This window comes from Cherax quadricarinatus, chromosome 52 (genome assembly GCF_038502225.1).
Source record: "Cherax quadricarinatus isolate ZL_2023a chromosome 52, ASM3850222v1, whole genome shotgun sequence".
NCBI classification, from domain to species: Eukaryota; Metazoa; Arthropoda; class Malacostraca; order Decapoda; family Parastacidae; genus Cherax; species Cherax quadricarinatus.
The window spans coordinates 18,561,259-18,587,028 of NC_091343.1; the positions used below are offsets into that span (position 1 = coordinate 18,561,259).

Genomic DNA, 25,770 nt, shown 5'->3' on the forward strand with positions numbered 1-25,770 from the left:
AAAAGTGAAGTGTAAAAACTAATTACAGTGCACAAAGAAGACATTTAACTATATCTTGATTAAACTAGAGAGCAATAACTTTGTTTCTAACAAGAGCTCTGAATAGTCTGTTAAAACTGTATTTGTGAATTTTGCTAAGAAAAAAAAATTACTCACCAAATGTACAGTATTACCAGCACGTTTAAGTGCATCAACTGCCGATGCATGAGGAACATTAACAACACTAACATCATTAACAGACACTATGACATCCGTGATCTGCAGTCGACCATCAGTGGCCGCTGCTCCGCCTGGTATCAGCTTGGTGATGTAGATGGAAGTGTCAGAACTGAAAATACACCAGATTAGAAAGAAGACATTTACCTCGCTGGCTGGTTGGTGGATATTCATTTCAGTGATATGCCACAAGTTCTCAGGCCCACAAAACACAAAGTACCATCAGCAAGGTCAAACTGATCTAAAAAGTAGTCAAATTATTCTAGGGTATTATTTTCATTAGTTGAAGAGGTACTGTATTATCATGTAGTAATTCTTAAAGAAGTAGCCCAGGTAACGACTACTCCCATCAAGAAAATATATACATTATATACTGTGGTACCTCAGTATACATCCGCTTTGGAATAAGTCCAACTTGGTATACATTCCGTTTGTATGTGAAAATTTTTGCTTGGTATATGATCTTTGTTTGGAATAAGACTTGTGTGTTAGAACTTGTATGGGTCAAAATGAGTCATGACACTACCCGCTACCCTTGTTTACCTCTCTCTCGAGACAAAGCCACTACTGCCCACTAGTGTCAGTATGCCCACTGCTACCATTCAGTGAACAACCCGCACTGTAACTCTGAATTTTCATGTGATTTTGTGTTTTTTCGTATAAATTTTTAGAAAATTCATTAATCATTAACCAGGTCCATGGGTCTGGATGTGAGTGATGGTGATGTAGAGGAGTCAGTGGAGGGGCACAGGGAAGTGCTGACCACTGAGGAGCTGCAGGAACTTGAGAAGGAAAAGCACAAGACTAGATGGATGCACTCTCTTCAGGCTCGGAAGAGGAGACAGGTAGCCCCTACTTCAGTAAACAAGGAAGTTTTTGCCAAATAGATGGAGGTCAAAAACTTTGCAGAGAAGTACCACCCCAACAAAGCTCAAACAAGCCGTAATAGCACTGTCCGGAATGACCAGACAATGTCACATTTCCGAAACATCCTGAGAAGGCAGAAGCAAAGTTCTTTGGATAGATTTTTAGTAAAAGTCAAACCTGATGAGCTTCAACCAGGTCCAAATAGGCAAGAGAGACAGAAAACAGAAGGGGACTCACCTTCCAAACAAAAACATTTCCTCCACCTCCCTTCTCGGCACTATGCTCACTAGCACTCGACTCTTTTCAGCAAAGTAAAGTGAGGTTAAATCTGCATTTATTTCATCTAATTCTTTTGTATTTATGTATGTAGTTTAGTATTAAGCAGTTTTTAAAACCGTACATATTTTAGTATTAAGTAGTGTTAAAATTATTTTATACAACCCCCCATCAAAGGATAATATGCCAATAACAATAGGGTTTTTTTTCATGGGAACGGATCAACCATTTTCCCTATATTTCTTATGGGAAAATTTGTTTGGTATACATCCTGTTTGGTATAAGTCCAAGGTCCTGGAACGAATTTAGGATGTATACCGAGGTACCACTGTGTGTGTGTGTGTATATGTATATAATGTATATATTTCAACAAGTTGGCCATCTCCCACAAAGGCAGGGTGACCCAAAAAGAAAGAAAATCAACAAAAAGAAAATACTTTCATCATTCAACACTTTCACCTCACTCACACATAATCACTGTCTTTGCAGAGGTGCCCAGATACAACAGTTCAGAAGCATACTATATAAAGATATATAACATACCCCTCCAAACTGCCAATATCCCAAACCCCTCCTTTGAAGTGCAGGCACTGTACTTCCCATTTCCAGTACTCAAGTCCAGCTATATAAAAATAACTGGTTTCCCTGAATCCCTTCACTAAATATTACCCTGCTCACGCTCCAATAGCTTGTCAGGTCCCAAAAACCATTCGTTTCCATTCACTCTCTAACACGGTCACACACTGAAGTGCATTTCAATAAATTTGTTAAGATCTTAAATCTCCACATGGTGTGAATTATGTTTCTTCAAACCTAATCATCAATATAGTATCTATTAAATAATATACAGTATATAAGGTAAATACTATCATACCAAATTAAACAAGCAACAGTTAAAAATCCTATAAAATTATTTGTCAAAAACTCTTCTGAAAGTTCCCTGAGGCCCCTAAGGGCATCTCAGTAATTATAAAAACCATGATGAAAGCATAAAGACATGAGCTGAAGGCAAACTGTTCAAATATGTTCCACAGTCAGTGGCATGCTACAAACATTGAGGGATGGAGGAAGGGGGGGGGGTGTCAGGAGATACTGCTAACAAATGGCAATATAGTCGTATTGTAGTAACAGCAGCAGTAGTAGCAATAGTAATAGCAGTAGTAGCAATAGTAATAGTAATAGCAATAATAGCAATAGTAATAGCAGTAATAGCAATAGTAATAGCAGTAGTAGCAATAGTAATAGTAGTAGCAATAGTAATAGCAGTAGTAGCAATAGTAATAGCAGTAATAGTATACTACTACTACTACTACTACTACTACAGAGCACTGATCAAGTAGGTCACACAGCACTCAGCCATAAAGAAATATATATATACAATTCACTAAAAACAAAGTTAAAATTAACAAATAATAAAAGCAAAAAACAAATGCTCAACATAAATAAGTTTAAACAGCCAGCATCAATTAAAACCCCATTAAATTACTAATATAAAAAAAAATCTAAAAGTTCACGGAGGTCCCTACAGGCACCCCAGTGAGCAGTCTCAAAGTGACCATTATTGAGGGAAGCACTAAACCCATATGGGGCATACAGCATCTGGGAAATGGAAGGTGATTAAATACAATCCAAAAGGAAGGAAGCCTCAGTTCCTTGGATGTAGAGCCTTTCTCTAGCATCAAGGCAATGAATTTAAAGGTTAAGCTGAATTAACTTATCGTATGATTTTCCAAAGGAAAACAAACAAAAATAAGTTAATATAATGAGAACTGACCAAGAGTAAAATATACAAACACAATATACTGCTTCCCTCAGGGCAAGTTGACCTGTCTTCCCCTTCCCTGGATCGAACTTGATTGCCTCCCATTTCTCAGGCAATATATGACCCCTACAAGTTTAGTGCTTCTCCCGAAATAATAACAAACATAATAATAAGCAATAATGATGATAACGCTGAAATTACATCACAGAACACATTTAGACACATACATGGGTTACTTTAACTTACAGTTAGGCTTTAAAATAAAATATTAAAAGGACCCCAATGGAAATAAGTCACCATGCCTGACTTTTTTTTTTTTTGGGGGGGGGGGATATTCTAGATAATTTACACATACATTCCTATGTATAATGACTGTAGTTAAGTGCACCTATACCTAAATAAACCTGCTTGTTAACTTCGTGGATGATCTTACCCAATATGTGGGTTGTCTGTGCCACCAGCAATACTGAAGCCCAGACCTTGGTTGCCTCTCTCCAGAGTGATGTCTTCACTCTCCCACTCGTCCTGGCCGCCATTTGTCTGCAGAAACAAAATACAATGCATTTTATAACAATAATAAAAATATTAATGCAACAGAAATTGCTAGCGTACTCAGCTCACACATTTTTAATAATAATAATATCTTTATTTCTACAAGTACATGTACAACTTATAAAGACCATAGCTGACAAATTTGTACAAATTTAATGCTTCTTATTTTAAATACTCATTTGTACTTCATGTTGTAATTTGTTTACTGTATTTTTTACCACTGAATATATCATTGCTTAGTTAATCTTAAGTTAATTTTAAGCCTGTCCATAATGCTCTGCTTACAAAGCTTTTGGCATATACACTCAACCACTGTATTTCATTTGTACAACTATGTATCATGTCCAAATAATAATAAATAAATAATAATAAATAATGACATACTACACAGAATGCCGCTTGGCTTTCTATATATGTATAGCAGTATATTATTGATGTCAGCTATGGTCTGTACAAGTTGTACATGTACTTGTAGAATTATTATTATTATTTTATTTAGGTACAGGTACACACAAATAGTTACACCTGCAGTTTACCTGGAGAGGGTTTCCGGGGTCAACGCCCCCGAGGCCCGGTCTGAGACCAGGGCTCATGGTGGATCAGGGTCTGATCAACCAGGCTGTTACTGCTGGCCGCACGCAAGCTGACGTACGAACCACAGCCCGGTTGGTCAAGTACTGACTAACTGCCTGTCCAGTGCCTTCCTGAAGACAGGGGTCTATTGGTAATTCCCCTTATGTATGCTGGGAGGCAACTGAAGTCTTGGGCCCCTGACTGCTGTATAGTCCTTGTGGCTTAGCGCTTCTTTTTGATTATAATAATAATAATAATTGGGCCCCTGACACTTAGTGTTCTCTCAATGTACTCGTGGCGCCCCTGCTTTTCATCGGGGGAATGTTGCATCTCCTGCCGCGTCTTTTGTACATGTGTAAATTACAAAGGATAACCCACCAAAAGGTGAAAGTGATTTATCTCCACTGGGGTCCTTGTCTGACATTTTTTTTTTTTTTTTTTTTGGGGGGGGGTTTATCCTATGTAATTTACACGTATGTTACTATGAATGATAATTTGTGTAACTGTATTAATGTTTACCTGTACCTAAATAAACTTAGTTACAGAACTAAGCGATAAACCCACATGGGTCATATAACGTTGCATGTATTTTACAAAAGTGGAAAAAAATTCACACCTGACTGCAGAATTCTGTAAAACACCATCGCAATAAATTTTTAGTTCAATTTACCCGGTTGTCCGTACGTTCAGACAGACAAATTTATCTTTGTAACAATGGAAATAAGTCGCTTGGACTTTTTTTTTGGAGGCGTTATCCTAGGTAATTTACCCATATGTTACTAAGTTTATGTGTATCTGTACCTAAATAAACTTACTTGGGTAGATCTAGAATTCTGAGACATAAAATATTTTATATCGTAAGAATATATGCTGCTGGGGGTTCTTGATGTTTAAATTATACAGCTTAACCTTTGCAGGTTAAATATTGCTTAATTAACTATGATTTAACATTATCATCCTTACTAAACATTTGAGTCAATATTGCTGTTAGTTTCCACATGTGTAATGTATAATAATAATTTGTTTTAGTTAAATCTGTCATGACACACAACACTCACATTAGCTTGTAATTAATGTACTATAGTACACACACATTTACCTGTAATTATTATTATTCAATAAAATGTTCTGAAACATTTAAGATGCCAAAACTAATTTAAATTGTCTTTTATAAAAAAAATCCATTTCCAGAAGTCTATTACAACAAGTAAAAAAAAAAAAAGCAATAACAGTATTCAAAATAACCTACTTTATTTAAGATTTCAATTCCGGCTAATGCATTATATATACATTTTTTTTTTTTTTTGCAGATCATGAAATGTAAAAATTTGTCTAAATAAACTGTGATGGTAAAGGTGACAATATTCTCAAGACTGTTGCAGCTCAGTTGATTCTTTTAACCTCTGTAGCACTCAAAAATAATATATCTGTGCTTAAGGAGACAGGAGAGAAAATTGAAGAAAAACATTAAAAAATATAGTTACATAAAAAAATAAAGAGCCTGACTCTCCTTAGCAAGAGTACTTACAGCTCTCTCATATACGATATAGGCAATGCTTTCATTATTGTCATCGTAGCAAGTCCGGGAGGCGTTGGAGGCCGACCTCACGGGGGAGGGTTTCCTCGACCTCCTGGGAGTACGAGTCCTCCTATTTCCCGTCTTCTCGTCGCTCGGATAAGACTTCCTCTTCTCCTTATCTCTCTTCCCTCTCCTGCTAGTCTCTCGTGTGTCTCTCACTCTTCTCAGCTCCCCGTTTTCCTTCGTCCTCCTCGCTGCTTCCTGAGGTTCGATGCCTCGCTTCGAGTATACGTACTCCTTCAGATGCTGTTCCTCGTCGTCTTTGCTTCGCCTCCTCCTCTCCTCGCTCTCCCTTACTTGGATTACACTAGAAATTCTGGTCTCCTTCCGCAGCTCGTTTTTGCTATTTTTCTCTCTCGTGATCTGTTTCTTTTCCCATTTTTCATCACCGCTTCCAGATTTCTTCCCGTTTTGTCGGAAGGATACTTCGACGTGTTTTCTCCCGTCATCTCGATCGTCCAGGTCTCTATCGAAGGACTTACTTCGTCTTTGAATACCAAACATGACTCATAAAGGTCCAAAAAGTTATTCACTTTTAAAAACAGCTGATTATAAATGTAGATTTCGGACCAAGAAAATAAGATACTTCCTGCAGCAGTGGTGTAAGTAACGTCTGTAGCTACTGACTGTTTTAGAGAAAATGTCATTGATAATTAAGCTCTCCTTTACTTCCTCAGTAGGTTGATTATTATAATATCAGAACACATTTTCAACAATGTTTATGGATCTTTCATAAATTACGAGCCACAGAGTTGACACTACACACTCAGTGCATTCCTTACTATCATTAATAATGTGACATTAACGGATAACTAAAGAAATAATTCTCTCTCTCTCTCTCTCTCTCTCCTCACACACAATTCTGTTCCATTTTTTAACCCGCTCGTTTAAGAGCCACACCCACATAATTGATAACTGTCACAATGCTCACACCACAATTATGATGAACATACCCACCACAACAACCATGATAACCACATTAAAAAATGCAACACCGGCCATTTCCCACAAAGGAAGGGTGACTCAAAGAAGGAGACACATTTCTCCATCATTCATACAACAGTTGTTTTCTCAGAAGAGTACGGACATAACAATGCAACTGACCATTCGAACCGCAATTTCCTCACCCATCCCACCTGTAGCACTCAAACTTCGTATACATAAAAACAATCTACGAAAAAAACTACAGATGTCTGGGCACAAACAAGTCTGTTTATGGTTAGCTTTTATTCGGAATAAACCAAAGTCATTCCGAATTCTGAAAAAAAAATATCCAACATATTTTAAAATGCAAATACATTATTACCTTCAATGACTTTTGACAATATCTTCCATAAATATTATTCACGAATCTATACAAGAAATATTTTGCGTCGTTGCATTGAAATCTTATGTCTATAATTTAAAAGTCATTGACTGGAGTTATGCTTGATTCAGCATTATTTCTGTCCAAATCATAACTATAAATGCTTAAATTACGTCACCTCTCAATCTTACCATTACAAAACTGAACATGTTCAGCTCGTGGGAATAAGACACAAGGTTCAACCAAAATATTAATTGAAGGTAACACTTCGCCAACTGTGGCCTTATCAGTCATTAGGATTGATAAGGTCATATGAGGCGAACGTCTTATTTAATAAACGTCCTAATGTTGCATGTGTGTATTTATATACCTGGAGTACACATGGAGAGCGTCTCGGGGGTCAACGCCCCCGCGGCCCAGTCTGCGGATCAGTCTGTGGATCAGGGCTTGTGCATACTATATGTAGTGCGTCTAAATGGGGGTCTCAAAAACTTTATACCATAAAATATAAGAAATATTGCCGAAACAAGTTAGACGTTGTTAAGAGGAACCTGGGTCACTACCTGCTGAAAACACTTGCCCAGACAGATGGCTCTGTGCGCCGCTAACAGCAATAACCTCAGTGACCAGGTAAGTCACGAAGGAAGCCTGGCATCAGGCCAGGGCTGCGAGGGTAAACTAACCCAAGAAACCGGTTCCAGACATCCTCAAGGCACTCTCCAGATGGTCAATATCCTTCACTAAATAGTGACCAAAACTGCACGTAATATTCTAGAATGGGACCTTAAACCACGCCTTTCTCGAGTCCTGACTTGACTTATTTACAATTTCTTTAACTACTTCAATACACTTATTGTTGCCAGCTCCTGGTTCCAGTGATCATCGTCAGTGTAGCTGATTCTTATTTCTTACACCAGAACGCCTAAACCGAGAAATATTAGAGGAATAAGAATTATTACGAAACAAGAGAAAAGTAGAGGTTTGTTAACGGAACTAAATAAAGTTTGTGAGTTTACTATACAGAAGTGATGAGCAATACTGCCAGAGTACAGATGTTTCAGCCCAGGATGGGACGAAATGTTGTCTAAAGTTTCCTCACTGTGATTATGAACTGACAGTGATCTGTTCCCGCATGTTATTGTGATTGCTATCATTCTGGGATCATTCTTTTCGTGAGTTTATAGTAACTACTGTCGCTAAGGTGTATGGTACAACATAATTTCTAGGAAGACATTTATTTCCCATTTAAAAATCGGCGACATTTGCAATTTTCCATTCTAACGGAATTATTCCTGTTTGAGCGAGAGATTTGTTAACGTCAGAAGATAATTACAAGTCAGCTCCTTTACACTGTGTAATTTATTGCCGTAAAAAAAATATTAACACCTGTCATACCTATTGGATAATTATGATAATTACAATTACCAAACAAAAAAAGATAGCTACCCACACAAACAAAGCCACAACCCAACCAAGACAATCATGCAACCATGACCCCACCACAACGGCGAAAACTACACCACAATCTACCATGATAACCAGAAATGGTAGAAATTGTCATTCCATCCCCCCCCCCAGTGACACCACTAGCAGCAGACAACTAGGCCAGGAATAATCAAGGCGAAAGTCTCAGTAGTGCATTGGGCCCGACCGAGGGCCAACAGACTTGACCGAGGATTCGCGAGCTTGACCTAGAGTCCATCAGCCTGGATACTCCAGGGGATGGAGAGAGACTGACCACTGATCAATACTACAAGCTGAGTTAGTGGCAATCCAGCAAACACTAATTCATGCTTTACAGCAGCAGCAGCAGCAGCAGCAGCAGCAGCAGCACCAGCAGCACCAGCAGCATCACCAGCAGCAGCACCAGCACGCTCTACGTCACAAGGCTTCCACTACCACTCTTCAGTCCTCCGACATGCTCAACCACAAGACAACCAAAAATTCATTGCCTACTTAGGTATCGGGTGAAACGTTGGGCATGTTTCCCTACACCTGTTGCCCCAGTTCACCTAGCAGTAAGTAGGTATCTGGGTGTTAACCGATTGCTGTGGGTCGCATCCTTGGGGACAAGATTAACTTATGCTGCCCGAAATGCTGTGCATAACTAGGAGCTTCTTGCTTACCAAGAAAGGAGAACAACTGAGAATGCAGAAGAAAAACAATACCAAACACTCCTACCCAACCATTAACGAAACCCTGAAAGGGTTAACACAACACCTGCTAGACTGCCAGACGGCACTTCTGCTACTCCCACCGTCACTGCACCAGGAACTAGACAAAATGACCCCATTACACTGCCACCACTCATAACTACATGTCCACCCTATAACATCCACATACAAAAAATGAACGGGGTTTATGTATTTTGATTGAACAGCAACACAATAGTGAGACAAGTGCTGTACCACGGACGCTGTGACCAGGAGTCAAGCATTGTACCACGGACGCTGTGATCTGGAGTCAAGGACACAACCATTATGGCACTAACACAATTTTTAACATGCTCTTAACTCACTTAGAGGATTATAAGCAATGATAATGAACGACTGTCAGCTGATATTTTTTCCTAGCGAGTAAATTAACCATGACCTCAGAGCCATAACCGCGCAACAACCATACCTCAACCACACCACAACAGCCATGATAACCATACAGTGACATTAACCACAACGATGACACCCACAATTAAATATATAAGAACAATGTATAATGCTCAATAATAACCCACATGGCGACAGAAACTCAGGAGATTAATATTTCTGTATATTTCGACCCCTTTCTGGGGTCCTCTTCAGCAGATCCCAGAAGGGGATCGAAATATACAGACCAATTAATCTTCCGAGTTTCTATTTCCGTGTGGGTTATTAATGACCACAAACAAGTGTTCTTTACACTTCAGTTATCCACAATGTATAATGTTTATAAGATACAATGAGTCATGTCTATTCAAGTAATCATTGTCAATTGTACAGTATATTCTACAATACGACTGCATGAGTAACGTGATGCAAATCGTTTAGAAAACCGACAAATTGCAGAATGAGACATGTGCAACACTTGGGAAGCTTTACTGAGGAATTTTTTCCCCCATAAAGATTCCCAAGTGTTGTACAAGTGTCTCACTCTGTATGAATAATGATCATACGGATTATTTTCTCGGATCACACACGATTATTTCTCGTCCAACAGGCGCTCTTTGACTCCTATGGGCTTATCCCTTCCTCATGAATGTAATTTCGATACAGTACATCGTGATCCCGTGTGGGGTTCCAGGCCCTCGCTACCTCCTGGATGGGTTCCAGGCCCTCGCTACCTCCAGGATGGGTTCCAGGCCCTCGCTACCTCCAGGATGGGTTCCAGGCCCTCGCTACCTCCAGGATGGGTTCCAGGCCCTCGCTACCTCCAGGATGGGTTCCAGGCCCTCGCTACCTCCAGGATGGGTTCCAGACCCTCGCTACCTCCAGGATGGGTTCCAGGCCCTCGCTACCTCCAGGATGGGTTCCAGGCCCTCGCTACCTCCAGGATGGGTTCCAGACCCTCGCTACCTCCAGGATGGGTTCCAGACCCTCGCTACCTCCAGGATGGGTTCCAGACCCTCGCTACCTCCAGGATGGGTTCCAGACCCTCGCTACCTCCAGGATGGGTTCCAGGCCCTCGCTACCTCCAGGATGGGTTCCAGACCCTCGCTACCTCCAGGATGGGTTCCAGACCCTCGCTACCTCCAGGATGGGTTCCAGACCCTCGCTACCTCCAGGATGGGTTCCAGACCCTCGCTACCTCCAGGATGGGTTCCAGGCCCTCGCTACCTCCAGGATGGGTTCCAGACCCTCGCTACCTCCAGGATGGGTTCCAGACCCTCGCTACCTCCAGGATGGGTTCCAGACCCTCGCTACCTCCAGGATGGGTTCCAGACCCTCGCTACCTCCAGGATGGGTTCCAGGCCCTCGCTACCTCCAGGATGGGTTCCAGACCCTCGCTACCTCCAGGATGGGTTCCAGACCCTCGCTACCTCCAGGATGGGTTCCAGACCCTCGCTACCTCCAGGATGGGTTCCAGACCCTCGCTACCTCCAGGATGGGTTCCAGGCCCTCGCTACCTCCAGGATGGGTTCCAGACCCTCGCTACCTCCAGGATGGGTTCCAGACCCTCGCTACCTCCAGGATGGGTTCCAGACCCTCGCTACCTCCAGGATGGGTTCCAGACCCTCGCTACCTCCAGGATGGGTTCCAGGCCCTCGCTACCTCCAGGATGGGTTCCAGACCCTCGCTACCTCCAGGATGGGTTCCAGGCCCTCGCTACCTCCAGGATGGGTTCCAGACCCTCGCTACCTCCAGGATGGGTTCCAGACCCTCGCTACCTCCAGGATGGGTTCCAGGCCCTCGCTACCTCCTGGATGGGTTCCAGGCCCTCGCTACCTCCTGGATGGGTTCCAGGCCCTCGCTACCTCCTGGATGGGTTCCAGGCCCTCGCTACCTCCTGGATGGGTTCCAGGCCCTCGCTACCTCCAGGATGGGTTCCAGGCCCTCGCTACCTCCTGGATGGGTTCCAGGCCCTCGCTACCTCCTGGATACGTTCCAGGCCCTCACTACCTCCTGGGTGGGTTCCAGGCCCTCGCTACCTCCAGGATGGGTTCCAGGCCCTCGCTACCTCCAGGATGGGTTCCAGGCCCTCGCTACCTCCTGGATGGGTTCCAGGCCCTCGCTACCTCCTGGATACGTTCCAGGCCCTCACTACCTCCTGGGTGGGTTCCAGGCCCTCACTACCTCCTGGGTAGGTTCCAGGCCCTCACTACCTCCTGGGTAGGTTCCAGGCCCTCACTACCTCCTGGGTAGGTTCCAGGCCCTCACTACCTCCTGGGTAGGTTCCAGGCCCTCACTACCTCCTGGGTAGGTTCCAGGCCCTCACTACCTCCTGGGTAGGTTCGAGGCCCTCACTACCTCCTGGGTAGGTTCGAGGCCCTCACTACCTCCTGGGTAGGTTCGAGGCCCTCACTACCTCCTGGGTAGGTTCCAGGCCCTCACTACCTCCTGGGTAGGTTCGAGGCCCTCACTACCTCCTGGGTAGGTTCCAGGCCCTCACTACCTCCTGGGTAGGTTCCAGGCCCTCACTACCTCCTGGGTAGGTTCCAGGCCCTCACTACCTCCTGGGTAGGTTCCAGGCCCTCACTACCTCCTGGGTAGGTTCGAGGCCCTCACTACCTCCTGGGTAGGTTCGAGGCCCTCACTACCTCCTGGGTAGGTTCGAGGCCCTCACTACCTCCTGGGTAGGTTCCAGGCCCTCACTACCTCCTGGGTAGGTTCGAGGCCCTCACTACCTCCTGGGTAGGTTCCAGGCCCTCACTACCTCCTGGGTAGGTTCCAGGCCCTCACTACCTCCTGGGTAGGTTCCAGGCCCTCACTACCTCCTGGGTAGGTTCCAGGCCCTCACTACCTCCTGGGTAGGTTCCAGGCCCTCACTACCTCCTGGGTAGGTTCCAGGCCCTCACTACCTCCTGGGTAGGTTCCAGGCCCTCACTACCTCCTGGGTAGGTTCCAGGCCCTCACTACCTCCTGGGTAGGTTCGAGGCCCTCACTACCTCCTGGGTAGGTTCCAGGCCCTCACTACCTCCTGGGTAGGTTCCAGGCCCTCACTACCTCCTGGGTAGGTTCCAGGCCCTCACTACCTCCTGGGTAGGTTCCAGGCCCTCACTACCTCCTGGGTAGGTTCCAGGCCCTCACTACCTCCTGGGTAGGTTCCAGGCCCTCACTACCTCCTGGGTAGGTTCCAGGCCCTCACTACCTCCTGGGTAGGTTCCAGGCCCTCACTACCTCCTGGGTAGGTTCCAGACCCTCACTACCTCCTGGGTGGGTTCCAGGCCTTCACTACCTCCTGGGTGGGTTCCAGGACCTCACTACCGCCTGGGTAGGTTCCAGGCCCTCACTACCTCCTGGGTAGGTTCCAGGCCCTCACTACCTCCTGGGTAGGTTCCAGGCCCTCACTACCTCCTGGGTGGGTTCCAGGCCCTCACTACCTCCTGGGTAGGTTCCAGGCCCTCACTACCTCCTGGGTAGGTTCCAGGCCCTCACTACCTCCTGGGTAGGTTCCAGGCCCTCACTACCTCCTGGGTAGGTTCCAGGCCCTCACTACCTCCTGAGTAGGTTCCAGACCCTCACTACCTCCTGGGTAGGTTCCAGGCCCTCACTACCTCCTGGGTAGGTTCCAGGCCCTCACTACCTCCTGGGTAGGTTCCAGGCCCTCACTACTTCCTGGGTAGGTTCCAGGCCCTCACTACCTCCTGGGTAGGCTCCAGGCCCTCACTACCTCCTGGGTAGGTTCCAGGCCCTCACTACCCCCTGGGTAGGTTCTAGGCCCTCACTACCTCCTGGGTAGGTTCCAGGCCCTCACTACCTCCTGGGTGGGTTCCAGGCCCTCACTACCTCCTGGGTAGGTTCCAGGCCCTCACTACCTCCTGGGTAGGTTCCAGGCCCTCACTACCTCCTGGGTAGGTTCCAGGCCCTCACTACCTCCTGGGTGGGTTCCAGGCCCTCACTACCTCCTGGGTAGGTTCCAGGCCCTCACTACCTCCTGGGTAGGTTCCAGGCCCTCACTACCTCCTGGGTGGGTTCCAGGCCCTCACTACCTCCTGGGTAGGTTCCAGGCCCTCACTACCTCCTGGGTGGGTTCCAGGCCCTCACTACCTCCTGGGTAGGTTCCAGGCCCTCACTACCTCCTGGGTGGGTTCCAGGCCCTCACTACCTCCTGGGTAGGTTCCAGGCCCTCACTACCTCCTGGGTAGGTTCCAGGCCCTCACTACCTCCTGGGTGGGTTCCAGGCCCTCACTACCTCCTGGGTAGGTTCCAGGCCCTCACTACCTCCTGGGTGGGTTCCAGGCCCTCACTACCTCCTGGGTAGGTTCCAGGCCCTCACTACCTCCTGGGTGGGTTCCAGGCCCTCACTACCTCCTGGGTAGGTTCCAGGCCCTCACTACCTCCTGGGTGGTGCCAGACTGCGTGGGTGGTATTTCAAAACAACATACGTAAGAAGATCCGTGAGAGCGATCCACAAGAGTATGCCAAGCCAGCCAGGAGCAAACAGTCTCAAGTGACCCCAATAGACTATTCTATTGACTCCAAAGGTCGCACTGCCAACAACAGTGAAGAAAAGACCCGTTGCAGATCAGGCGTTTCTTGGGACAACGTTTCTCTCTGTTTAGAGTTTTTATCAAGTGAGATGAGAGCCACTGTTCGGTAAAGGACCTGGATGACAAGATACTGTAATAGTGGTACCAGAAGTGACTTTGTAAATGGTCCAAGTCTAACCGAAACGTCGTCGTAAACTCCTCTCTCCTATGTGCGGGTTATTTGTGTATTGTGTGTGTTAACTGTAGCTGAGCTGCACCAGTGTTCAGAACTGTGGTACCAGAAATGTGCAAATTAATTTCTACAGGATGCTTATCTACCTAGAGTCCACCAACAGCCTGGTTGACCAGGCAAGCACCAGACGAGCATAGCCCATGGCCGGGCTCCGGGAGTAGAAAAATTCTCGAAACTAATCAAAGGTATACCTGGAGTGTGTTCCAGGGGTCAACGCCCCCGGGGCAGTCCTTGACCAGGCCTCCCGGTGGATCAGACCCTGGCCAACCAGGCTTTTACTACTGGCCGCACGTAGTCGAACGTAAGAACCACAGCCCGGCTGGCTGGGTACTAAGTATCTGTCCAGCTCCTCCTTGAAGGCAGCCATGGTGGGAGGCTGCTGAACAGTCTTGGGCCTCGGATACTTAGTGTTTTCTCTTAGTGTACCAATGTCCCCCCTACTTTTCACTGGGGGTATTTTGCACCGCCTGCTCAGTCTTTTACTTTCGTAGGGAGTGATTTCTGTGTGTAGATTTGGGACCATTCCTTCTAGGATTTTCCAAGTGTTGTATTTATACACACACAAAAAAAAATAACAGTGGTAGCCAAGAGGCAGCAGTGTTCAGCACTCGTTCAGAGTTTCCAACGGTGTTTTCCTCGTCAGAAAACTGGGCAGTATGTTTCCTGACACTGGTCTTAATCAGTTGGTGTTGCGTTCACTGGTTAAGCATCTGGTGTCCTGAATATAAAAACGGTATACAATACCGACAGGTTGACATTATGTATACCTGTACATATCTTATCAATCTGCTGTCTTACCACAGTTAGGTCCCGCATAATGGAGCATCCTGAGATGATACCCTCAAGGGTATGATATCGTGAAGAGTATCATACCCCATGACGTTAAGTTTACAACGTGGTGGTGGCAAGTCACTCCCCTGCTACCCATATTTTACCCCCCCCCCCCCGTGACTTTTTCCCAAACTCAAGATCAGACCTTTTTCCTCTTTCAAGATTCTATATTTTCCCTTTCACTTTCAAGATTCGACCTTTTTTTCTTCTTCACTTTCAAGATTTGACATTTTCCTTCCATCACCTGACCTTTTTCTTCAATCCGATTTCAAAATTCGATTTTTATTTTTCCCAACACTCAATCCTGGATCCTTTATCTCCACGTCAAGCCTCGATCCTTCTTCTCACATTCAAGCTTCGAATTATTTTCCCGCATTAAAGCTTCATCCTTATCCACACGGACGGTACGGACAATGGATGGCTGGAGTATACCTGGAGGGTGTTCCGGGGGTCAACGCCCCCACGGCCCGGTCCATGGCGATAATTAATACCATAAACCAATTTTGTACACTTAGACGGTCGATACAATCACTTTGTACGACCTGCCGAACCCCAGCCACAGGGTAGGAATGAAACGTACCCCAGCCACAGGGTAGGAATGAAACGTATCCCAACCACAGGGTAGGAATGAAACGTATCCCAACCACAGGATAGGAATGAAACGTACCCCAGCCACAGGGTAGGAATGAAACGTACCCTAGCCACAGGGTAGGAATGAAACGTATCCCAGCCACAGGGTAGGAATGAAACGTATCCCAGCCACAGGGTAGGAATGAAACGTATCCCAGCCACAGGGTAGGAATGAAATGTATCCCAGCCACAGGGTAGGAATGAAACGTATCCCAGCCACAGAGTAGGAATGAACGTACCCCAGCCACAGGATAGGAATGAAACGTACCCCAGCCACAGGGCAGGAATGAACGTACCCCAGCCACAGAGTAGGAATGAAACGTACCCCAGCCACAGGGTAGGAATGAAACGTACCCCAGCCACAGGGTAGGAATGAACGTACCCCAGCCACAGGGTCATTACCAGCAGCTCCTCTTGTACAACATGGATAGCTCCTGAGAGTGCCTGACGGGTCATCTACCTAAAACCTGAAGAAGGATGACCTTTCCGACGAAGGTAACACCAGCCAGCCCTCCCAGCACAGCATGGATCTTCCCGCAGCGTAAAGGTCACCCAGATTTGGGAGACTGCGTTGCTGGGAGAGACCACAGCGTTTCTGGGGGGGGGGGGGAACTACTGCGTTATTGGGGGAGACCACAGCGTTGCTGGGGGGCAGGAGACTACTGCGTTGCTTGCCTCAACATGTTAGTTAAAACAATAAGCGAATTATGACTGCATTAAGAAGACGTTTCGCCCCACACCACTCCTCCCGAGACCTCATCAATTCTACCCATAGAACTGAGCAAGTCCCCTGGGGGGGGGGCAAAACGTCCCAATAAACTGCATATTGTGTTATATTAACATAATTACCTCAGTATCCGTACAAAATAAATTATACATTCAGGAACCAGTTATAATTATACGTATATATATTAAATATAATTACACATTACATATAATTAAATATTAAATGTAATTACAAATTATGTATAACAATATATACATATAACTGCATATAATATTTCATTATATTTACATATTACCATCAAGTTATTTTTTTCGTGTTCCATTTTCTTAACTCAAAAATTATGGGGATGCGCTAAATCCGTAAGGGAAGGACATACAACGTCTGGGAAAGGGGAAGCAATCACGATCGATACGAGGAAAGGGCAGCTCCAATTCTCGGGATCAAGAGACTTCACCAGTAGTGAAGAGAGTATGCGACAGCCATTAATACTGGAAAAGCCTTAGGAATTTAGGCTAAAAAAAAATTCTTCGTAAGAAAGGCTTGAGATCACTAGAGAATTTTTTTCTTTACGCAATTTTCAACTTTAGAGCAATTTACTGATTTACAAAGTCAGTTAAGTGGTTTAAAAAGTCAAATGATGGTTTACAAAATCAATTTAGTGGTTTAGAGTGTCAAATACTCATTTTAAATACAAGGTTAGCATCCCCGTGAATTTTTCCTTGTGGTATTTGTCTCCCGAGGAATAAGTGCGCCTGAGAGAGAGAGAGAGAGAGAGAGAGAGAGAGAGAGAGAGAGAGAGAGAGAGAGAGAGAGAGAGAGAGAGAGAGAGAGAGAGAGAGAGAGAGAGAGAGAGAGAATGAATTAGAATTAGTGTGGGCAGTGGCCATCAGGGCGTTGGTGGATATTGATAGTTCAAACGGGACTCAGGCAGCCGTGACATTTTACACACACACACACACACACACACACACACACACACACACACACACACACACACACGTACCTTTGACAGGGCAAGAAACAGAAAAGGTGAAATAATTGAAAGGGTTGACAGCCTGAAAGGCAAGAGAAGCTTGTGAGAGGCGAGGGTTGGGATGTGCTTCTGGCATGTTGTAGACTGACCCATTCTAAGATCTTATTATTCTTACGAATTTTTCCATCACTGCAACCTACGAATGATTGGAAAACCTTCTCGCTCCCAAGTCTAGACTAACACAAGTACACAAATGTAATATTTGAAATTACCACCAGACGAGCCTGGCACATGGCCGGGCTCCGGGAGTAGACTCTCGAAACTCAAAGGTATAACCATAATTTTTAAAGGGGGTGGTGGAGGGGTAAGCCAGTGGAAGGTATCGGTCAGATGAGCAAAAGCTGTTTCCTGACAAATATTACTTAACGTAAGGCTATCTCATTGGTTAACTGAGGCTGAAAATGAGTCCCTTTATTGATCAGAGGCAATTTCAACAATTTTATGTGACTAGTTTGGGCTCTGGAACCCGTCCAGACAGGGACCCATACACGGTCCCCTGTCTGAAAAAGGGTGGGGGGGAAGGGAGGGAAGGGAGGGAAAGAGGTAGTGAAGAGAGGGAAGAAAGGGAGTGGATAAGCCCCCTTTTTATACATTTAAACTGTCCATTATTTACGAAATTTTCCTTAAATATATTTCAGCGCATCGGAAAGTTTTTCAGAATTTTCAATAATAATTCTCAGTTGGGATGACGTACGCTAACACACATTCACTTACAATTACCTGACAAGAACGAGGTTAGAAGGTGACTTACGTCTGGAAGCGCGGTATGTACTGTAGAATCCCCAGCGCGTTTTATAACGAATGTTGGAGGATTGGCTGTGGGAGGAGTGCAGTGTCCGGATAACAAGACAGTACCTGATTGACATCCGGATAAAAGAGTGTGTTTGGTGTCCGCAAAAAAAAGAAGAATGTGTCTGGTGTCCGGATAAAAGAAGTGTGTGGCTGGTGTCTGGGTGAGTGAGACATTATCAGCATCTTTCATTTCTGTTTCTACGTCTTTTAACATATCAATACTGTCTGGCTAGTAAGGGGGAATGGTAGGCAGAATGGGTGTGAGGTGATTGGGGAGGCAGGATGGATGGGAGGGAGAGGGATGGGGAGAATAATGGGAGAAAATACATTGCCTGTGATCGCTTTCGAGTTTTTTTCTACACTCACAGGCCATCCTGGGGGGTCAGACTTTTCTGATCACCCGTTCAAATCAACCTCTAACCAAAGTGCAATTGTGATCAGAGGGGAATTTACGATCATTTAAAAGTTAAGTATGGCACACACAGTGGATTATAATGGGGGAGCGCTAAACCCAGAGGGATTGTACAGCGCTTGTGGGAGGAGGGGGGAGTAAGATGGAAGGTATTCAGGCTTAATTCAGGGAACTGGAGCACAGACACAATTCTCTAGATCAAGAGCCCCTCACCAGCATCAAGGAACTTCCCTTGAGGGGCACACACTGTGGAAAGCTTTTGTTTACATGTCTTGCTGTTATGAGAGCCACATGCCCTTGTTTCCCTAAGTTAGCCACACCATCAAGTATGACAGTGTTATGTGTAGCTGTCAGCTCTCAACCACCAGAATTAAAGTCATAACCATAATTTGTGAAGGAGGGGACCGATAAGCCAGAGGAAGGCCTCGGTCAGATGACCAAAAGCTCCAGCTGAGAATCATCATATGATTAAGACCCGCGTTAGTAAACACTTAGTTTCCTGACGAACCTTACCTAACCAGAATTAGTTCTCGGTCATTTTTTTTCTATTTTTATAATCAAGTTAAGCGCTAAACCCGAAAGAGAGAATAAGGGTAGGTGTTAGTGGGGGGCAGGGAAGATTTCTCTGTCAAGTGGTGGTCCTTGCAGTAGTGTTTATTTTACAAAACTTTCACGGACATTTTACTCGTTGTTTCCGGGAAGGAGATTGTCTTGTTGTTAGTAACAAGATGATTTTACGAGGTTTTTGGTGTATAAATCATCTCGGCTGCTCTGAAAATTTCTAAAATGGAGCCAGTTCAAGAATTGTATTAGATATGTCGACACTGGCTGTAGGCATTCTTCCACTGAGAGATTTATTTATTTTGCCTTTATTCTTGATATTCCTGGAACTCTTTATCTCTGATTCTGTTGATAACTTCTCCCACTTCCTGAAAGATGATGGGTCTTCTGAGTAGGTGCTTTTAAGTCAAGATTTGTAAGTTCACCGTTGGCCGAGCTTGGGGAGTGAGGGTATTAACCTAATACTGACCAGGTTGTTACGCAGCTGTGCCCAGCAATGACTAGGCTGCTACCATCATTCCTGGTTACTCCTCCACTGACAAATTGCTGAAGTCATATAACAATGGTTATAAATGACAATAATTTTTAAAGGGGTGGACCGGTAAGCCAGCGGAAGGCCTCGGTCAGATGACCAAAAGCTACAAAGGCGGGTCATCATCTGACTAAGACCCGCGTCAGGAAACATTTGTCCTGTTTCCTGACGAACCTTACCTAACCTAACCTAACCTCCACTGACAGATTTCCTCTGTTCTAAATACAACGAACACACACACTGAAATCCCGCCATAAACTGTCCATTATTTACGAAATTTTCCTTAAATGTATTTCAGCGCATCGGAAAGTTTTTCAGAATTTTCAATAATAATTCTCAGTTGAGATGACGTACGCTAACACACATTCACTTACAATTACCTGACAAGAACGAGGTTAGTCAAGTAGGTCGACTCTGCTACAGAGTCAAAATGTGGGTTCATACGGGATCTTATTTTCTCCAGACATTTTTTTTTTCTGCAAGTCACAACCCCACAGAGAAATACTTTGATTTTTTCTCTTCCTTCGTCTGTGAAATTATTTTCAAGGCATGTAATAGTGCTCTTGAAGAATTAGACATGTGCAATATCGGGTTAACTTCATTTTTTGGTAGACATTTCGCCATCCAGTGGCTTTATCAATATAAATTCAATGACATAATGGGAAGAGTAGAACTATTTACTGAAGGGCTCCGCTTATACAGCAGATTAGGTTCCGGGCTACCAATGTAAAGCAAAAATCGCTGTAATGTGAATCACAGCATTTTAAACGTTCAAATGCGTAACCTGATAAAATATTTACACTATCATGTATTAAGTGAGCAATAGAACTAGACCTGAAAACTGCATGTACAGTACAGACATTACTTACCTTTAAATATTTTCGTCCTTAGCTTATAGTGAGTGGTGAATATATTTATTGAAGGAAGTCTGAATAAATGAAGAATGAGTATAATTGAAAACCGCTGTATTAGCGAAACGCTGTAAAGCGGGGCTTGTCTGTACAAAATACGAAGTAATCCGTCCCTCAGCTTTGGAGATGAAGATGTACAAGAGTGCTCTTGTTATAGCAACGTATACAATGTATTTTCCTCCTTGTGTTTCTTCTATTTTAGCCACCTTAATTTTTTTTACTTATCCAATATATGTTTACTGTTATGTTGAAAATGGTGTAAATTACCGACAAGTTGATGATTAAGACATGTGCAATAAATGAGTATCTTTATTGTTGAAACGTTTCTCCCACACAGTAGGCTTCTTCAGTCAGATACAGAGGGAAAAGGTGTAGTAGTGAAATGAAGATAATGTAATCAAAGGTGTAACCAAAGGTGAATTTGTGCAAATATTATGCTTGGGGCATCTGTAAGCATGGAATAACAGGGGAAAAAAATGGGACATGCAACTTTGACCATCCCAAAAAATGTAGCGACCTCCTGTCTAAAGGAGTGTGTCGTTCTTCTTCCTGTACTTTCTTTCACCCAAAAATGTGGCACTCCTCGGTCCTCCAGAAGCAGTGTTACAACATCGAGTGCCCTGCATACCATCTAAAAGGGACCAGGAGGCACAGACCCCACAAGACAAACAATAGTAGCTACGACAACCCAACTCCAGGTGATTTTTTAGTGGCAGGAAACGAAAAAAGAAAATCGAAGGAAATAACAAAAATAGTCCACCACCTTGGAGCCTTGTTGGACTGGAGGCGCAGCCAGTGGCCACCCATGGCCCTCCAGAATTACAACTACTGATGCCAATAACAAAATCCCCCCAACAAACACAGAATACAACCTCGTTCATATTTGCTAATATACAGGGCCTTAAGCCATCCACCAACAACAAAATACCTTTTATCAGTGGACTTCTAGTGGAGTCTAATGCAATGTTTGCAGCCTTCACAGAGACTCACAAAAGATCACTTTGACAGTGAAATATGGATAAGTGGTTACAACCTTTTTAGATGCGACAGAAAAAACAGGCAACAAGGGGGGGTTGGCCTGTATGTCAAAGAGTCCCTTATCTGCACGGAGTTGCTGAACACCACAAATGAGGTAGTTGAAGTTCTATCAATAAAGATCGAGAACCAAAACCTAGTCATTGTGGTTGTATACAAGCCACCAGATGCAACCTCACAACAGTTCAAGGAACAGCTACTGAAAATCGATTACTGTTTGGAAAACCTTCCAGCTCCATCCCCAAACATCTTACTGCTTGGTGATTTCAACCTAAGGCATACAAAATGGAAGAATGTAGCAAATAATGTTATAGCTGAAACAATCCCCGGAGGTAGCGCAGATGAAAGGTCACACACACGAGCTACTAAGTCTCTGCGAAAAACACACCTTAAGCCAGCAGATAGTGGAGCCAACAAGACTAGAAAACACACTTGACCTTATCTTCACAAATAATGAGGACCTGATAAGAGACATAAGAATATCAAAAACAACTAATTCCGATCACAATCTAATCGAAGTCCAGACGTACATGCATAGGGGTCCTGAACAGCAGAATGCATGTACCTGTGAAGGTGTCTTCACAAAATACAATTTCAACAACAAGAACATCAACTGGGACCAGGTAAACCATGTCCTAAACGAAACATGTTGGGAAGATGTCTTAAATGACATGGATCCAAACCAGTGCCTTGAAAGGATCAACTTCCTGGTAGCCGAAGCATGTTCTAGGCATATTCCCCTAAGAAAGAAGAAGAGCAGGAGTAAACTGGAGAGAAAAAGACGCTCCCTCTACAGAAGACGACGAAGAGTCACTGAGCTCCTCAGGAGTGCTAGAATATCTGATACACGAAAGGAGGCGCTGACCAGGGAAGTGGAAACTATCGAACTTAAGCTAAATGACTCTTACAGGAACCAGGAGAGGCAGGAGGAGCTTAAAGCTATTAGTGAAATTGAAAGAAATTCAAAATATTTCTTTTCATATGCCAAAAACAAGGCAAATACCACATCTAGTATCGGGCCCTTACTCAGACAGGATGGGACTTACACAGATGACAACAAGGAAATGAGTGAAATATTGAAATCCCAGTACGACCCTGTGTTTAATGAACCACTAATCGGTCTGAGGATCGACGACCCAAATGATTTCTTCATGAATGAGCCTCAAAACTCCATAAATGTATGCCAGATTTCCGACATTACCCTAACTCCGATAGATTTCGAAAAAGCCATTGACAACATGCCTATGCACTCAGCCCCGGGCCCAGACTCGTGGAACTCTGTTTTCATTAAGAACTGCAAGAAACCCCTCTCGTGTGCCCTAAGTACACTATGGAGGAGGAGCTTGGACATGGGTGAAATTCCACAGTCACTTAAAACAACGGATATAGCCCCACTCCATAAAGGTGGCAGCAAAGCATTAGCTAAGAACTATAGACCAATAGCTCTGACGTCCCACATCATAAAAATCTTTGAAAGAGTGCTAAGAAGCAGGATTGCAATCACCTGGATTCCCAAAATCTGCACAATCCAGGGCAACATGGGTTCAGGGCAGGTCGCTCCTGCCTCTCACAACTACTGGATCACTATGACATGGCCTTGGAGCACTGGAAGAAAATCAGAATGCAGATGTAATATACACAGACTTTGCAAAAACATTTGACAAATGCGATCATGGCGTAATAGCCCATAAAATACGTGCTAAAGGAATAACTGGGAAAGTGGGGAGATGGATCTTCAACTTACTAACAAATCGAACACAAAGAGTAGTGGTCAACAGAGTTAAATCGGAGGCTGCCATAGTGAAGAGCTCTGTTCCACAAGGCACAGTACTCGCCCCCATCTTATTCCTTATCCTCATATCAGACATAAACAGAGATATACACCACAGCATCGTATCATCCTTTGCGGATGATACTAGGATCTGCATGAGGCTGTCATCTGCTGAGGACGCGGTTAACCTCCAAGAAGATATAAACAATGTTTTCCAGTGGGCAACGGTAAACAATATGATGTTCAATGAGGACAAATTCCAACTACTCCGTTATGGAAAACTGGAGCAGATAATAACTAGAACAGAGTATACTGACTCCGGCCATACAATAGAGCGGAAAAATAATGTAAGGGACCTGGGAGTAGTAATGTCTGAGGATCTCACTTTCAAGGATCACAACAGTGCCACGATCGCACGTGCAAAGAAAATTATAGGATGGATAATGAGAACTTTCAAAACGAGAGATGCCAAGCCCATGATGATCCTTTTCAAATCACTTGTTCTCTCTAGGCTGGAATACTGCTGTACATTAACATCTCCATTCAAAGCAGGTGAAATCGCAGATCTAGAGAGTGTACAGAGATCCTTTACTGCACGTACAAGTTCTGTCAAGCACCTTAACTACTGGGAACGCTTGGAAGCACTTGACTTGTACTCGTTGGAACGCAGGAGGGAGAGATGTATCATAATCTACACTTGGAAAATCTTGGAAGGAATGGTCCCAAATCTGCACACAGAAATCACTCCCTACGAAAGTAAAAGACTGGGCAGGCGATGCAAAATGCCCCCAATAAAAAGTAGTGGCGCCATTGGTACACTAAGGGAAAACACCATAAGTGTCCGGGGCCCAAAACTGTTCAACAGCCTTCCATCAAGCATTAGGGGAATTGCCAATAAACCCCTGGCTGCCTTCAAGAGAGAGCTGGACAGATACCTAAAGTCAGTGCCGGATCAGCCGGGCTGTGGCTCGTACGTTGGACTGCGTGCGGCCAGTAGTAACAGCCTAGTTGATCAGGCCCTGATCCATCGGGAGGCCTGGTCATGGACCGGGCCGCGGGGGCGTTGATCCCCGGAATAACCTCCAGGTAACCTCCAGGTAACCTCAACCTTGAAGTAATAGTATCTGAGGTGGTCAGTCCCACAGCCTGGAGAAGAGTTCAACTCCATGGAGCTGAGGGACTGACCACCTCAAATACTATTTCTCCAAGGTTGATGGACTGGCTACATTATCTTCATTTCACTACTACAACAACTACTGCCTCTATAACTGACTGAAGAAGATACCCAATTGTTGCACATGTGTATTAATCATCAATGTTTAGTGTACAGACGTAATAGAGCTTGTAATTCTCTCCCGAGAGTCTGTAAGAGCTGTGAGGTTAAGTAAGACGATTCTTGTGCGCCTTGAGCGCTGGCAGGTACTCCTCGTTTTATTTCTCATATGGGGTTAGGTTAGGTAGGGTTTGTCAGGAAACAGGACAAGTGTTTCCTGACGAGGGTCTTAGATGATAACCCGCAGTTGGACCTTTTGGTCATCTGACCGAGGCCTTCCGCTGTCTTACCCCTCCACCCATTAACAAATTATGGTCATAATTATGGTTATATTGTCATGTAGGGTTTATACTAATGTATTATCTTGCTAGCTGAGATATTATCTCCCTCCTTCCCTCTCTCCCTCCACCACTAATCTCAACAACCAGCCCCGCAGCTTCGCGCAATCATCAGCGCTACTGACACACAATACAAACAGTGAGATAAGAGAATTCAAGGTGACATTTAATCTTAATTGTACTAATACTGTCATGTTGTTGTTGGTGACAATTTTAGCCAAGACACACACACACACAGACACAGACACACACACACACACACAGTCAACTATTACGACAGTTCATGAACAGAGTGTGTGTGTGTGTACTCACCTAGTTATGGTTGCAGGGTAGGTAAGTTTTCTAAGGTTCTTTTGATACAAAATTATTAATTTTTAAATTAACATAATGAAAAAATATATCTTTAAAGAGAAAATTTTAGAAAGGACTTAATTTTAA

The 25,770-nt window shown here is 44.3% G+C and overlaps 1 protein-coding gene across 15 annotated transcripts in view; it reads right to left on the bottom strand.

Moving 5' to 3' along the window:
- Positions 1-25,770, bottom strand: part of dlg1 (discs large 1) — a 1,301,051-nt gene that overhangs the window by 354,394 nt on the left and 920,887 nt on the right. For 14 of the 15 annotated variants that reach the window (XM_070096106.1, XM_070096113.1, XM_070096114.1 and 11 more), the window contains 2 exons: positions 3,555-3,661; positions 157-328 (listed from right to left, as the gene is read on the bottom strand). In XM_070096106.1, the coding sequence (XP_069952207.1) occupies positions 157-328; positions 3,555-3,661 (279 nt within the window). Of the gene's footprint in view, positions 1-156; positions 329-3,554; positions 3,662-5,774; positions 6,452-25,770 lie in introns of all 15 variants that reach the window. The other variant, XM_070096107.1, reaches the window with a different exon arrangement.